The sequence below is a fragment of the Mustelus asterias genome, chromosome 14 (assembly GCF_964213995.1).
Source record: "Mustelus asterias chromosome 14, sMusAst1.hap1.1, whole genome shotgun sequence".
NCBI classification, from domain to species: Eukaryota; Metazoa; Chordata; class Chondrichthyes; order Carcharhiniformes; family Triakidae; genus Mustelus; species Mustelus asterias.
The window spans coordinates 6,177,143-6,194,416 of record NC_135814.1 but is presented as its reverse complement, the minus strand read 5'-3'; the positions used below and the strand labels follow the sequence as shown (position 1 = coordinate 6,194,416).

Genomic DNA, 17,274 nt, shown 5'->3' with positions numbered 1-17,274 from the left:
AGATCATGGCTGATCTGATTGTGGCCTCAGTCCCACTTTCCTATGTACCCCCTCAACCCTTGAACTCTCTGGTTAGTCAAGAAGCCATCTAACCCAGCCTTAAAAATAGCCATTGGCCCTGGCTGCACTGCTCTCTGGAAAAGAGCTCCACAGACACAAGGAATTCTCTTCCCCAGATAGATTATAAAATGATAGAGTTAGCCTAATCCTTGACATGTAGCCTAGATCCAAATTGTGAATCTCTCTCAAGGGCTGTCCCCAAACAGTTTTCAGCAAAGAACGATCATAAAATCAGTCCTGAAATATAAAAGTTCAACTTTCTAATGGAATCAAGGATATGCGGATGAGGCAGAACAGAGATGTTGAGGAAACAGATCCACCTTGATCTTATTAAATGGTGGAGCAGGCTGAATAGCCTACTTCCATTTCGAGTAACTGAGTGCCAAAGTGCATTAGACACTTCTTTTCTGTTTGAGACCCAGTTTCAAATCCAGCCTGGGCTGATGGGACATCCGTTAGGGTCAAAGAATAAGAACAAAGAAAATTACAGCACATGAACAGGCTCTTCAGCCCTCCAAGCCTGCACCAACCATGCTGCCTGACTGAACTAAAACCCCCTACCCTTCCGGGGACCATATCCCTCTATTCCCATCCTATTCATGTATTTGTCAAGTTGCCCCTTAAAAGTCACTATCGTATCTGCTTCCACTACTTCCCCAGGCAGCGGGTTCCAGGCACCCACCACCCTCTGTGTAATCATAGAAATCATAGAAACCCTACAGTGCAGAAGGAGGCCATTCGGCCCATCGAGTCTGCACCGACCACAATCCCACCCAGGCCCTACCCCCACATATTTACCCGCTAATCCCTCTAACCTACACATCCCAGGACTCTAAGGGGCAATTTTTAACCTGGCCAATCAACCTAACCCGCACATCTTTGGACTGTGGGAGGAAACCGGAGCACCCGGAGGAAACCCACGCAGACACGAGGAGAATGTGCAAACTCCACACAGACAGTGACCCGAGCCGGGAATCGAACCCGGGACCCTGGAGCTGTGAAGCAGCAGTGCTAACCACTGTGCTACCGTGCCGCCCGTGTAAAGAACTTGCCTTCTACATCTCCTTTAAACCTTGCCCTCATACCTTAAATCTGTTCCCCCTAGTTTGTATCCATCCATCCTATTAGTTTTGGACAATCTCAATCAAGCATAAGCTTTTTTTAACTCCATTTTATGGGACATGAGTGTCACTGGCTGGGCCAACATTTATTGCCCATCCTTAACTGCGTTCCAGTTTAGAAGACATTTGAGAGTCAACCACATTGCTGTGGCTCTAGAGTCACATGTAGGCCAGACCAGGTAAGGACAGCAGGTTCCTTCCCTGAAGGACATTAGTGAACCAGATGGGTTTTTATGACAATTGCCAATTATTTCATGGTCATCGGTAGACTTTTAATTCCAGATTTTTACTGAATTCAAATTTCACCATCTGGGTGAGAATCTGTAGCATAGATTGGTCATCTCACCCAGAGAGATGGTGGGCTAGTTGATATTGAAAATGTGCAGTTGCGCAGTAATGTGTGGGTATAGAGTGTCCAGTCTTACTCTACTGCCAGTTGCTTGGGTAGCATATATCAATTTTGTGTATTGTGCCTACACTTAGCATTTATTTTATTGATATTAAAAAACAAAGTTTTAGCAACATTGACACTGCTAAATTCAGCTACCTAGTGCCAGAATTACAGATAAACCACAAAACAAAAGGGATTTGCCAGTTTGATATAACACAGCATGACTGGGATCACATCCCGGAACCTGAAAGGAAATAGCACCAAAATAAAAAGCAAGCAAAACTCTGAACCTATTTTTCTTTGCTAGATTGAATAAACACTAAGCCTAGTTTAAAATCACTTACTATAAAAACAAAACACTGCAAGTGCTGGAAACTGTTTCTGTTTTTATTTAATATCAGCTACACTGAGTGGTACACCTGCTTTATTTTTTAAATCTGCAACGTTGAGTAAAATACTAAACCAGTTTTACAAAAGTGGTTTCTCGTTAAACACTGAGCCTGGTTTAAAATCTCCACCAACATTCACCACTGACTGGGCAGCACGGTGGCACAGTGGTTAGCACTGCTGCCTCACGGCGCCAGAGACCTGGGTTCGATTCCCGGCTTGGGTCACTGTCTGTGTGGAGTTTGCACGTTCTCCCCATTGTCTGTGTGGGTTTCCTCCGGGTGCTCCGGTTTCCTCCCACAGTTGGAAAAGATGTGCTGGTTAGGTGTATTGACCCAAATAGGTGCTGGAGTGTGGCGACTCGGGGATTTTCACAATAACTTCATTGCAGTGTTAATGTAAGCCTATTTGTGACTAATAAATAAACATTGATAGGATGCAAGACTGGGCAGAGAAGTGGCAGATGGAGTTCAACCCAGATAAGTGTGAGGTAGTTCATTTTGGCAGGTCAAATAGGATGGCGGAATATAATATTAATGGTAGGACTCTTGGCAGAGTGGAAGATCAGAAGGATCTTGGGGTCCGAGTTCATAGGACGCTCAAAGCAGCTGTGCAGGTTGTGGCTGTGGTTATGAAGGCATATGGTGTACTGGCCTTCATCAATCGAGGAATTGAGTTTAGGAGTCGTGAGATAATGTTGCAACTATATAAGACCCTGGTCAGACTACACTTGGAATACTGTGCTCAGTTTTGGGTCGCCTCATTACAGGAAGGATGTGGAAGCCATAGAAAGGGTGCAGAGGAGATTTACAAGGATGTTGCCTGGGTTGGGGCGCATGCCTTATGAGGGTAGGTTGAGTGAGCTTGGCCTTTTCTCCTTGGAGAGACGAAGGATGAGGGGTGACCTGATAGAGGTGTATAAGATGTTGAGAGGTATTGGTTGAGTGGATAGTCAGAGGCTTTTTCCCAGGGCTGAAATGGTTGCCACAAGAGGACACAGGTTTAAGGTGCTGGGGAGTAGGTACAGAGGAGATGTCAGGGGTAAGTTTTTCACTCAGAGGGTGGTGGGTGTGTGGAATGGGCTGCCAGCAACGGTGGTGGAGGCGGATTCGATAGGGCCTTTTAAGAGACTTTTAGATAAGTACATGGAACTTAGTAAGATAGAGGGTTATAGGTAAGCCTAGTAATCGCTCAGGTAGGAACATGTTCGGCACAACTTTGTGGGCTGAAGGGCCTGTACTGTGTTGTAGTTTTTCTATGTTTCTATAACATAACCGATAACCCTTTCAGCCCTGCACGTTTGTGCCTTTGGCCATTTGGGAGAAAATATAAATATCCATTGGGTTCCATATAACAGCCACCTGGGGCTTCATCCAAAGACGTGCTGGTTAGGGTGCATTGGCCATGCTAAATTCTCCCTCAGTGTACCTGAACAGGCGCAGGAGTGTGGCGATTAGGGGATTTTCACAGTAACTTCATTGCAGTGTTAATGTAAGCCTACTTGTGGCACTAATAAATAAACTTTAAACCTTTACAGAAAGCCAACAAGGAATGGGCTTCGCTGACTTGGTGGCACGGTAGCACAATGGTTAGCACTGCTGCTTCACAGCTCCAGGGACCTGGGTTCGCTTCCCGGCTTGGGTCACTGTCTGTGTGGAGTTTGCACATTCTCCTCGTGTCTGCGTGGGTTTCCTCCGGGTGCCCCGGTTTCCTCCCACAGTCCAAAGATGTGCGGGTTAGGTTGATTGGCCATGCTAAAAATTGCCCTTCGTGTCCTGAGATGCGTAGGTTGGAGGGATTAGTGGGTAAATATGTAGGGATATGGGGGTAGGGCCTGGGTGGGATTGTGGTCGGTGCAGACTCGATGGGCCGAATGGCCTCTTTCTGTACTGTAGGGATTCTATGATTTCTATGATTTCTATGACTATCTTATAGATGGTAAACACCGCTGGCTTGAAAAAGTGCCCAGGCCGCTTATCCACCTGTCCTGTTTCTGCTATCGGTATCCTGACGTGTCGGATTCTCAGGAGAGAAATGTCTCTGCACAGCCGGTTATCAGAGCAAATGCGGAGACAGAATCCGTGGTGTATTTGAAGGAAGAAAGCATTTCAACAGCTGACAGGAAAGAGAGAATGGGGAGAGGGCGAGGCTGTGGGGTGAATGGAGGGTTGCTCCAGCGAAGGGCGAATCCGATAGGCAGAGTGGCCTTGTTCTGTGCTACAAACTTTATATCCACCCCCCTCCCCCCCTTCTCTCTCTGATCCTCATTGTATTCCGTATGCGTGGAGCCATTCCTGCGCCTCTTGCGGAGGAGGTTGTCAGGTTTGGTCCTGCGCGGACCGGACGTAGGGGTGGTCCTGTCAGCTTAAGCCGACGACGTGCTCCTCATGTTCACGGACCCGGCTGACCTGCGGAGGATGCGAGAATGCCAGGCGGTGTACTCCGCCGCGTCCTCCGCCAGGATCAACTGGGCCAAGTGCTCCGGACTCCTTGTCGGTCCTTGGGAGACGGACCCCCTTCCGGAGGAGCTCAGGCCTTTCACCTGGAGCAGGACCAACCTCCTCTACTTGGGGGCCCATCTCTGCCCAGCCGAGGAATCCTGGCCGGCGAACTGGCGGGAGCTGGAGGCCAAAGTCTCCGCCCGCCTGGGTCGCTGGACAGGACTGCTCCGAGTGCTGTCCTACGGGGCGCGAGCTCGCGTCATAAACCAGCTGGTCGCCTCCATGCTGTGGTACCGGCTGGTCCCTTTGACCCCTCCCCCTGGCTTTGTCACCGATATCCAGAGAACCCTCGTGCGGTTCTTCTGGGGCAATCGACTGCACTGGGTCCCTGCTGCGGTCCTGTATCTCCCGCTTGAGGAGGGCGGACAAGGTCTGGTGTGCCTCCGCACTCAGATAGCGACCTTCCGCCTCCAGGCCCTGCAGAGGTACCTTTACGTTGAGCCCCCTCCACAGTGGTGTGCCATGGCGACGTATTTCTTCCGCCAGTGGCACGGCCTCAATTATGACGTGCAGCTCCTGCATATCGAACTGGGGCGTGCTTCGACCGCCCTGCAGGAGTTGCCCGTCTTTTACCAGGACCTCCTCACTGTCTGGAACAAGGTCGCCTCGCGACGCAGCTCTCCCCCGTCAGGAGTAGCGGCTCTCGTGCGAGAGCCGCTGCTCAGGAATCCGCTCCTCCAGCCGTATAACTTCAGGTGGCTGGCGGAGAGGGGGGCTGTGGACGCCGGGGTGACCAGAATCGGGGACGTGCTCGATGGCGGAGGAGCGGGCTGGATGAGTCCCCGCGTGCTGGCTGAGCGCGCGGGGACGTCCGTCCGGCGCGCGGCCAAAGCCATCCTAGACCTTAGGACGGTCGTGCTCGGCCCCGAAACTGCACGCAAACTTGAGACGGCACAGGCGTGCGGTGGGATCCCGCCCGAGCGTTCCCCTGTTCGGGCGGAATTCCACATTGGCCCAAAGCCTCAGCCCCCTCCCCTGGGTGAGGTGCCCCACAGCCTGAGCCGCCTCGCGGAAATGCCCTCCGTGCCTTTTTCTACCGCGCGGAGGCGTTTCCTGTGCGGGCTGCTGCTGCACGCCTTCCACTACCGCCTCCTCGCCTGTCGCCCGGATACACCTTGGCGGGCCTTGTTGCCGCCGGGCGGCGGAGGTCCCCGCTGGAGGTCCCTCTACGGAGGGATCTCCCCCAATTACGTCGGGGACCTGGGGTGGAGGGTGATGCATGCAGCAGTTCCGCACAACCGTAGGATTCACTGGTTCACGGGCTCCGAAGACTGCCCTTTCTGTGGCCTTGTGGAGTCCGTGGACCATGTCTATGTTGAGTGTCTTAGGCTGCACTCCCTTTATGTTTTCCTGAAGAATCTTTTATTGATGTTTTGTTTGCACTTCAGTCCCACGCTCCTGATCTACGGACACCCGGTGCGGAGAGGGGAGGGTCGGGATGGCGACCTCCTCGTGAACCTGCTCCTGGGCCTGGCGAAACGCGCCATTTACCGGTCCAGGCAGCGGGCGATCGAGGGGGCCGTCCATCCTGACTGTCTTCCCCTCTACCGCGGCTACGTTCGCGGCCAGGTGTCCCTGGAGAGGGAGCATGCGGTGTCCACGGGCGAGGTTGACGCTTTCCGCGCCCGCTGGGCACCGCAGGGGTTGGGGTGCATTATTGACCCTGATAACCACATTTTAATTTGATGTTTTTAAGTTTCCTTTGCATTTTGATTTCTGTTCGGGCTGTTCCCCCTCCTTTTTGGGGAGCTGCCCCTTTTACTTTGTCCTGATTTAATTTGAGTTTGTTTACTTGGTTTGACCTAAAAAGAGGTCTCTGATCCTCATTTCCATTCAGGAGCTTTCGTGTTCTGATTGTTGCTGAAACATCAACTCTTCTCCCTTTGTCACCGAGATTAATAAAGAATAAAACTATTCCGTTTTAGTAAGCTGCCAAAACCCCTCCATGTTCTCATTGGAAATGAGAACAGTCTCTGCTAACACTGGAATATTCGTTCAAAGGGTTCTGGGGATAGAATGCAAGGGGATGGCGAAGCGGGGACGGCGGGGGGGGGGGGGGGGGGGGAGGGGTGGTGGGGAGAGAGAATGGGGGAATAATTGAATCGCTCCTGTAAAAAGCCAGCACAGGCCCGAGGGGGCGGCTGGACTCTCCTTGTGCTATCTGATTCTGTGATACACCTGAGTCCATCGCTCGGAATTTCCTGCCCACTTTTCCTGTGTCAACTCCCCTTCCCACAAACTCCTTCATTTTTGTATCTGCATTCTACTCTGAACTTTGCGTCCTGTCTGTCACCGGGCTAGTTTCACACAGGCCATTTGAAACTCTTCACTAAAACTGCAGTGGGAAAGGGAGCTTGCAATGGGAAAAGAGGATGGTAATGCAAAACGACGATTGCATTGGGAAAGGAATGTTGCAGTGGGAAAGGGGGGATTGCAATGGGACAGGAGGATTGCAATGGGTAAAGGGGAATTGCAGTGGGAAAAGGGGATTGCAATGGGAAAAGGGGGGATTGCAATGGGACAGGAGGATTGCAATGGGTAAAGTGGAATTGCAGTGGGAAAAGGGGATTGCAATGGGAAAAGGGGGGATTGCAATGGAAAAAGGGGGGATTGCAATGGGAAAAGGGGGATCGCAATGGGAAAAGGGGGATTGCAGTGGGAAAAGGGGGATCGCAATGGGAAAAGGTGGATTGCAACGGGAAAAGGGAGATCGCAATGGGAAAAGGGGTTTGCAATGGGAAAGGGATATTGCATTCTCGAACCAAAAGAGAAAATCTCAGCAGGTCTGGCAGCATCTATAAGGCGAGAAAAGAGCTGATGTTTCGAGTCCAGCCGACCATTTGTCAAAGCTTGCATTCTCCAATCCTTCGTCTCAGCTGGTTCGTTGTCCAAATGATTTCCGGGATATATAAACTCTAAGCTGATCAGTATAACACATCACCCTAACCAACACGGGGTTGAAATAATGATGGACACAGGAAAGAAACTGAATAGTTTTCATTCATTTAAAAACCAACAACAAAAAACTCCGATCGAACATCCAATCTTTCCTTCATCATCAGAAACCCTGATCTCAAATATAATCCCGAACCTTAATCCTCGTCATAAAAGTCTTTAGACCAACAGCTTTGAGTTGCAATGCAAACCATCCAGCCTTATCAACAGCTCTCTCTGCCTGGCGCACTGAAGGACACCACACTGGCACCTGTGTTTACATTACTTTTTGATTCTATTTGTTTCTGGGAACCAGAAGATAGAACAAGAGTCGTCCCAAAATAAGAGATTAGGGTGTGTCCCACACTCAAATAGATTTATGTTTAAAAGATTCTCGTCTGTGAAGAATGTGGAGAGATGGAATCTTACAAATCTAGAACCATTGCACTGAGGTTAATAGATGTCGATGGAACCGGGAAAATGAAATTGCAATAGGAAACGGGGATTGCAATGGGACAAGGGGGATTGCAATGGGACAAGGGGGATTGCAATGGGACAAGGGGGATTGCAATGGGACAAGGGGGGTTGCAATGGGACAAGGGGGGTTGCAATATTGTTCCTCCCCTCTGACAGACATGAAGAAACTTGAATGGAGTTTGGAACTTTCTTCCCAGGATCAATTATGAATTTTAAATTTGAGATTGGTAAATTCCCTGTTACAACAGTTGTGATATTTAACTAAAGATTGCCCCCAGCATGGAGTTTGACCATGTATCAATCATCATAATAGGATTGTGCTGACACAGATGCAGATTCTTCCTGCGCTTAAACTCTCTATCATTACAACCAAGTGTTGCACAAGGTACTGGGAGAAAAGGTTCCAAGAGTTACTGAGCAAAGTGTGAGAATGCGACTCAGCTGCTGCTGAAACCCTCATCCTTGCTTTTGTTACCTCCAGCCTCGACTATTCCAACACTGCTCTCCCACAATCTACCCGCCCTAAACTTGAAACCATCCAAAACGCAGGTGCCCTGGATTAAATTACAACAGATCTCGTTCCCCTATCACCCCTTGGGTTGGATGAACTACGCTGGCTCCTGGACCAGCAGCGTCTTGACTTTAGAATTCTCATCCTTGTTTTCAAATCTATCCATCACTTTCTCTCTCGCTCTCTGTGGTCTTAAAACCATAGAATCCTTACAGTGCACAAGAAGGCCATTCGGCCCATCTTCACCAACTTTTCAAAATAGATTTCTATCCAGGCCCACCCCACACTTATCACTGTAACCCCACACATTTACCTTGGCAAATAGGTTAGAATCATAGAATCCCGACAATGCAGAAGGAGGCCATTTGATCTATCGAGTCTGCACCGACCACAATCCCATCCAGGCCCTATTCCGGTGACCCTATGTATTTACCCTGCTAATCCCTTGACACTAGGGTCAATTTAGCATAGCCAATCAACCTAACCAATACATCTTTGGACTGTGGGAAGGAACTAGAGTACCCCGAGGAAGCCCACGCAGACACAGGGAGAATGTGCAAACTCCACACAGACAGTGATCCTAAAATCGAACACAGGTCCCTGGTGCTGTGAGGCAGCAGTGCTAACCACTGTGCCACCATGCCATGCTGCCCCTCAATTAGTGGGGTAAGTATGTGAGGTGACAAGGATAGGGCCTGGGTAAGATGCTCAGTCCGACTGAGCACTTTACCCAGGCCCTATGGGCAGATTCTGTGGGTGGAATTTTCCAGACGCTCTCACCCCAAGTCCAAAAAATCCCACCCAAGGTCAGTGGACCCTTGCATGGTCTGCGTCGCACCCGCTACGATTCCTGTGGCGGGCGGGATGGGAAAATTCCGGTCCATAATCCTATAATCCACCTAACCAGCACATCATTGGACTGTGGGAGGAAACTGGAGCACCCGGAGGAACCCCACGCAGACATGGGGAGAACGTGCAAACTCCACACAGACAGTGACCCGAGACTGGAATTGAACCCGGATCCCTGGTGCTGTGATGCAGCAGTGCTAACCACTGTGCTGCCCTATACCGCCTCCTCCAGACCCACAATCCTCCAACATACCTGCACTCCTCTAATCCCGGCCTCTTGTGCATTCCCAGTTATAATTACTCCATCATTGGTGACCAAGAGACCAAACTCTAAAACCATCCCTACATCTCTCCACCTCCCTAACTCCCTCCCCTCTCTCAGAGCCCTTCCCCCGCCCCCCCCCCCCTTTAAAACCCACCTCTTTGACCAGGATTTTGATCACCTGACCTAACACCTGGCCGCATGGTGGCACAGTGGTTAGCACTGCTGCCTCACAGGGCCAGGGACTCGGGTTCAACTCCCGGCTTGGGTCACTGTCTGTGTGGACTTTGCACATTCTCCCCGTGTCTGCGTGGGTTTCCTCCGGGTGCTCCGGTTTCCTCCCACAATCTGAAAGATGTGCTGGTTGGGTGCATTGACCCAAACAGGCACCGGAGTGTGGCAACTAGAATCATAGAATCATAGAAACCCTACAGTGCAGAAGGAGGCCATTCGGCCCATCGAGTCTGCACCGACCACAATCCCACCCAGGCCCTATCCCCACATATTTACCCGCTAATCCCTCTAACCTACGCATCTCAGGACTCTAAGGGGCAATTTTTAAACCTGGCCAATCAACCTAACCCGCACATCTTTGGACTGTGGGAGGAAACCGGAGCACCCGGAGGAAACCCACGCAGACACGAGGAGAATGTGCAAACTCCACACAGACAGTGACCCGAGCCGGGAATCGAACCCGGGACCCTGGAGCTGTGAAGCAGCAGTGCTAACCACTGTGCTACCGTGCCGGGGAATTTCACAGTAACTTCATTGCAGTGTTAATGTAAGCCTACTTGTGATTAATAGATAAACGTAAACACCTCCTTATGTGGCCGGTGGGCGGAGGGGGGGGTGGGCCAGTCTTTGTTTTAAATTGACCCTGTGAAGCACCTTGGCCTCATGTCTTGAAGGAGTAATGTCAGTTGTTGTTGGCTCACAGGGTCAGCCATGATCTCACCGACACAGAGGGGCTGAGTGGCCTCCTCCTGCCTTCCCAGAAATACATCCAGTCCAGCGTGTGATGAGACGAATTCCGCAGTAAAACTAATTTGATCCAAGTGTAAAAGTCACAGAGGGCCGCCTACAACTGGGGGGAGAGATTACAATGAGAGCTTGCAGCGGTGCCCGCCAGAGTGCCGAGGGAGGGAACCGGGTCGCGCACACAGGCGGGCTTGGAAATATTCAGAGTTGAAGCAAAACGCTCCGCGGCGTGGGCACATCAGTCAAATATCTGCCCCTATCTCCACCCGGGATAATGCTGTCTGGTTTCTGAAACCGTTTGTGATGTTTGGACATAAATCTAACGAAACTGGATCAACTCGCTTTTAATTAAACATGTGGCCGCGTGGATTTGGCACCGAGTCGCTGGAGGATGTTAAAAATAGCAAGTGTTGTATTTGATCACACACAACTCTCAGCACAGAGGGACGCCATTCGGCCCGCCGTGTCAGTGTAGTCCCAATTTAACCAAATCCACCCCCCCCCCCCCCCCGCCTCCCCAGAACTGAAATGATTAATTTCCCCTTAACGAGTAAATATTCCTTTGTGATTTTTTTTGGAGGGGGGTGGCGGGTGTTTTAGCTATTGTGTGTGAGTGAGAAACAGATTAGAGTGTTTGCTCTGAAGTCACACAGCAGCTGCCTCCTATTCCACATTCCACAATAAACACAGACAACTCACATGCAAAACATCACAAGCACAAACTGCCTTCCAAGGTTTATTTTCCACTTTGCGCCTTTCGCTCTCCCGCTGTGAGCTGAGCTGGACAGCGGGGTGTTTGTGTGAACTGTGCTGTAAATTTAACGACAAACCGTTCCCCTCAAATCAGACGGGACCCACAGAGGGGAAAATGGAAAGCGAGTGTCAGCTAAAGTGAATCAAATTAACAGCAGTGGATGTGTAAATCTGTAAGGCCGGCCTAGTTTCAGTTCCACGGAGCTTCTGTCATGTTTTTTTGAACCTCCCCATGTTCTCTCTGGCTTGTGTCTTTCTCCCTATTTCTAACACACACTCTCTCAGACTCTGACTACCGTGCTCTACATTTCTGTTTCAAAATAAAAGCAGAAAATGCCGCAAAAACTCAGCAAGTCTGGCAGCCTCTGTGGAGAGAGAAACATAGTTAATGCCTCCAGTTCAATGTGACTCTTCTCTCTGTCTCCCATCCCCATCTCATTCAGTGTTAACTCCTCTTTGTCTCTTTCTCAATCTCCCGTTTATCTTTCGGTCTTATTCTATTTCGCACATCTCTGTCAGTCCCTCCCGCTCCTCCTCTCTCTTCTTGCCTTCTGTTTCTCGCCTTTCCCTCTCGGCGTCTCTCATGTCTTTAACATGAGAACATTAAGTCGTCTCACAACACAAGGACAGAAGGCATCTCCACATCATGTTTAACATGAGAGAATGTGTGTTGCCCTTGTACACGCATTGTTTCTAACTTGTGCCTGTTGTGTGTCTTGTCCTTCTTTCTCCCTCTCTCTGGCTTTCTGTCCCTCTCTCTCTCCTGGCAGCCTCGTTGTCCTAGTGTGAAGTGTATCTAATCGCATTATCTGCACCCACACACACTGATCTCTTCATTCCGGCTAATGGGCCGTGAAACAGCCCACTTTCAGTGGCAGATTGAACTAATTTCTTCCAATAAGCAATTAGACTGACAAGAACAACTTCCTTTGACAAGACTGGCCCCTTCACATCTTCACACACAGTTCACACGCACAGATACACACAGATACAAAGACACACAGAGACACTCTGACACACACACACAGAGACATACCGAGCCACACATAGACACAGACTCACAGAGACACAGATACAAAGGTACACAGAGACACACGCAAAGACATACCGAGACACACAGAGTCACACAGACAGATACAGATACACACATACAAACAGACAGAGACACGCATACAAACACCCAAATACGGAAACATACCGAGACACAGACACATACACAGACACACATACAGAGACACAGACGAACAGTTTGTACATCTCGTCAGACAGCTAAGAAAAACATCACAATGTGCCATTGGTGGTATTTTCTGTAGATGTTAGTATTTTATATAAAAGTAAAATAGCGGGGATGCTGGAAATCGGAAATAAAAACAGAAAAATGCTCGGGGAAAAATATAAGCTCTTAAGAAAAGTCATACTGGATGGGAAACATTTTCTCTCCACAGATGCTGCCAGACTTGCTGAGTTTTTCCAGCATTTGCTGTCTTTATTTAATATTGTATATGTTAGTCTACACGCATTACAACAGCGACTACACAAAAAAAAACTTTTATTTGCTTCTAGATTGATTTTTGGAGTGCCCCGAGGTTGTGAAAGTGTTCGCCCAGTTAGGATGGACCGCTGTGGGATTCTATGATAATGGGAACTGGGTGAAGAACACGTTAATTCCTTCTTAAACTTTAATTGGTGTGTATCTTTTTTCTGTCCCGCCACTTCTTCGGGGATTTCTGTTCCCGTTTTAATTGCGTTGATGTGATAAGGATTTTCCTGCTAATATGATTCCGGATTCCCAGCTGAGATACATCTTTGTACACCTATTACACACACACACACACATATCTAATAATTTAGTTTTTAATATAATCTGCACACACACACACACACACTGCAGTGAACATCTCTCTCCCTCCCCGAGTTTCCCCTCAAAGAGACGATCAGTCGACACCGCACCGATTACTCGGGGACCCGGGAAGATTAAAGGGCCTTAATCCCACTCCAATATCAGAAGGGAGTGAGAAAGCGACACGTCCTCGAACTTGTTCCGACACAGAACACCCCGGGCAACTGTTCCTGCTCAAACATAAAACAGATGCGGCCGCAGGACAAAAGCGGCTCCGATTCCTCCAGCGAAACCTGCCTTTGTGAGACCTGCTGCAGTAACACACAGCCCAAATGCGCAGTACATCTGGAGAACTCGTTTTACCACAAGCGAAAGAGACCTCGCTTTATCCCCCCATTTCCACACCATCCCATTCAAACAAAACGTGACTGCTAAAGGATGAAATATTCTCCCGAACAGTTTGGACTTTCAGGATATTTTCACAGTCCAACCCCCAGCGATAACTCTCCACCCGATTCCCAAATAATATTCCACAAGAACAAAAAGTTACCTCAGAGTGGGGGGGGGGGGGGGGGGGGGGAAACATGAACCCAATTGAAGAGAATCCTTGTTGCAACAAACTGACTTGTCCCTGAGATAAAAGCAAATTACTGCGGATGCTGGAATCGGAAACAAATGCTGAAAGGATAGTCTGGACTCGAAACTTTGGCTCTATTCTCTCTCCACAGATGCTGCCAGACCCGCTGAGATTTTCCAGCATTTTCTGTTTTCTGTGGCTTGTCCCTAACCCACTTTCCGAATCACAGACTCCTACGGCAGACCGGGAGACCATTCGGCCCCTTGAGTCTGTACTAGTTCTATCCCCACCGTAGCCCTGCAATTTTTTGTATCCCCTCTCGCCAAATATTAATTCTTATCGAATCTGCTCCCACCACGCTTTCTGCCTCTTCCAGACCTGTGTGAAAAAGAGCACCCCTGTCTGGTTTATCTGTCCATTCTCTGCAATCTGTGTTCCACTATCACATCAAACACTTTCTCACTCTTCTCTCAGTCCTGGTTTTAAATATTTAATATCTCCCCTCAACCCTCTTTGCCCCAGAACAATCACAGCTTCCCAATTTCTGCATTGGAAGGAATTGAACACTTTGTTATTGTAATTTTGTAGGAATGAATCGATGGGAATTATTAATTGGCCAAACGAGTGGATCTTCACTGTAAACTTTCCCAAAGTTACACAAAGTTTGTCTTGTTTTAAATTGGAATTGTTATTGTGAATTAGAGTTTTTCTGTTACTCACTGCTGTAGTCGGGCAGTCTCGGTATCATCATCCCGGCAGCTTGAGCTCGGAGCCAGTGGTCTAGCTGGAAGGAGCCGGCCGCCGCCGCCGCCTTCAGGTGCTCGGGGTGCGGCTGGGGCAGCGGCGGGAAGGCGCCGTACGACAGAGCGGGGTGATGGGCTCCCAGGCTGGGGTAGGTGTAGACAGGGTGGCCGTACATGGCGGGGATGGCGGAGTGGGACAGAGAGCCCAGCGCCGGGGGCTGCAGGTTCAGCAAACCCGGCTTGGGGATGATGCTACTGGCCAGGGACAAGGAGCCCGGGTTCACCCGGGGAGAGGGGCTCTCGGTGCCCGGGCTCCCCGCCGAACTCTCCGGCACCGAGCCGGGGCTCAGCACGGGAGGGGAAGCGCTCGGCACGGCCCGGGGCGCATCCTCGGCTAACAGGGCGTCGATCCGGAAGTTTTTCGACTTCTCCATGGCGTTGGGTGGTTTTGGGGGAATGTGGGAAGGAACCTCTCACTGTGACAGCAGCTCCTCTGAGATGCTGGGCTGGTCACTGCGCTCTATAAGAACAGCCGTGCCAGCCTCCAACACAACGACCTGTGGGCACTGCCTTTCCCACTGCCTACCTGCAGGTCTCCACAACTCTGAGTGTCCAGGGAGAGGACAAGTGCTCCATATACCACCCACAGCTAATCCCTGTATAACACCCACAGCTACTCCCTGTAACACCCACAGCTACTCCCTGTAAAACCCATAGCTACTCCCTGTGTAACACCCACAGCTACTCCCTGTAACACCCACAGCTACTCCCTGTAAAACCCATAGCTACTCCTTGTATAACACCCACAGCTACTCCCTGTAACACCCACAGCTACTCCCTGTAAAACCCATAGCTACTCCCTGTGTAACACCCACAGCTACTCCCTGTGTAACACCCACAGCTACTCCCTGTAACACCCACAGCTACTCCCTGTAAAACCCACAGCTACTCCCTGTGTAACACCCACAGCTACTCCCTGTGTAACTCCCACAGCTACTCCCTGTGTAACACCCACAGCTACTGCCTGTGTAACACCCACAGCTACTGCCTGTGTAACACCCACAGCTACTGCCTGTGTAACTCCCACAGCTACTGCCTGTGTAACACCCACAGCTACTGCCTGTGTAACCCCCACAGCTACTGCCTGTGTAACACCCACAGCTACTGCCTGTGTAACACCCACAGCTACTGCCTGTGTAACACCCACAGCTACTGCCTGTGTAACACCCACAGCTACTGCCTGTGTAACTCCAACAGCTACTCCCTGTGTAACACCCACAGCTACTGCCTGTGTAACTCCAACAGCTACTCCCTGTGTAACACCCACAGCTACTGCCTGTGTAACACCCACAGCTACTCCCTGTGTAACTCCCACAGCTACTCCCTGTGTAACTCCCACAGCTGCTCCCTGTGTAACACCCACAGCTACTCCCTGTGTAACACCCACAGCTACTCCCTGTGTAACTCCCACAGCTACTCCCTGTGTAACTCCCACAGCTGCTCCCTGTGTAACACCCACAGCTACTCCCTGTGTAACACCCACAGCTACTCCCTGTGTAACTCCCACAGCTACTCCCTGTGTAACACCCACAGCTACAGCCTGTGTAACTCCCACAGCTACTCCCTGTGTAACACCCACAGCTACTCCCTGTGTAACACCCACAGCTACTCCCTGTGTAACTCCCACAGCTACTCCCTGTGTAACACCCACAGCTACTGCCTGTACAACACCCACAGCTACTCCCTGTGTAACTCCCACAGCTACTCCCTGTGTAACACCCTCAGCTACAGCCTGTGTAACTCCCTGTGTAACACCCACAGCTACTCCCAGTATAACTCCCACAGCTACCCCCTGTGTAACACCCACAGCTACCCCCTGTGTAACTCCCACAGCTACTCCCTGTGTAACTCCCTGTGTAACTCCCACAGCTACTCCCTGTGTAACTCCCACAGCTACTGCCTGTGTAACTCCCACAGCTACTCCCTGTGTAACACCCACAGCTACTGCCTGTGTAACTCCCACAGCTACTCCCTGTGTAACTCCCACAGCTACTCCCTGTGTAACACCCACAGCTACTCCCTGTGTAACACCCACAGCTACTCCCTGTACAACACCCACAGCTACTGCCTGTGTAACACCCACAGCTACTCCCTGTGTAACACCCACAGCTACTCCCTGTGTAACACCCACAGCTACTGCCTGTATAACTCCCACAGCTACTCCCTGTGTAACTCCCTGTGTAACTCCCACAGCTACTCCCTGTGTAACACCCACAGCTACTCCCTGTGTAACTCCCTGTGTAACTCCCACAGCTACTCCCTGTGTAACTCCCTGTGTAACTCCCACAGCTACTCCCTGTGTAACACCCACAGCTACTCCCTGTATAACTCCCACAGCTACTCCCTGTGTAACACCCACAGCTACTGCCTGTGTAACACCCACAGCTACTGCCTGTATAACTCCCACAGCTACTGCCTGTATAACTCCCACAGCTACTCCCTGTAAAACCCACAGCTACTCCCTGTATAACTCCCACAGCTACTCCCTGTGTAACACCCACAGCTACTGCCTGTATAACTCCCACAGCTACTGCCTGTATAACTCCCACAGCTACTCCCTGTAAAACCCACAGCTACTCCCTGTGTAACTCCCACAGCTACTCCCTGTGTAACACCCACAGCTACTGCCTGTGTAACACCCACAGCTACTGCCTGTATAACTCCCACAGCTACTGCCTGTATAACTCCCACAGCTACTCCCTGTAAAACCCACAGCTACTCCCTGTGTAACTCCCACAGCTACTCCCTGTGTAACACCCACAGCTACTGCCTGTATAACTCCCACAGCTACTGCCTGTATAACTCCCACAGCTACTCCCTGTAACACCCA

At 50.3% G+C, this 17,274-nt stretch overlaps 1 protein-coding gene across 1 annotated transcript in view; it reads right to left on the bottom strand.

Moving 5' to 3' along the window:
- mnx2b (motor neuron and pancreas homeobox 2b) overlaps nucleotides 1-14,994 on the bottom strand; it is a 51,561-nt gene extending 36,567 nt beyond the window's left edge. The window contains exon 1 of the mRNA XM_078227825.1: nucleotides 14,362-14,994. Within this exon, the coding sequence (XP_078083951.1) occupies nucleotides 14,362-14,818 (457 nt within the window). The 5' untranslated portion in view covers nucleotides 14,819-14,994. The remainder of the gene's footprint in view (nucleotides 1-14,361) is intronic.
- Between the last annotated feature and the right edge of the window lie 2,280 nt (nucleotides 14,995-17,274).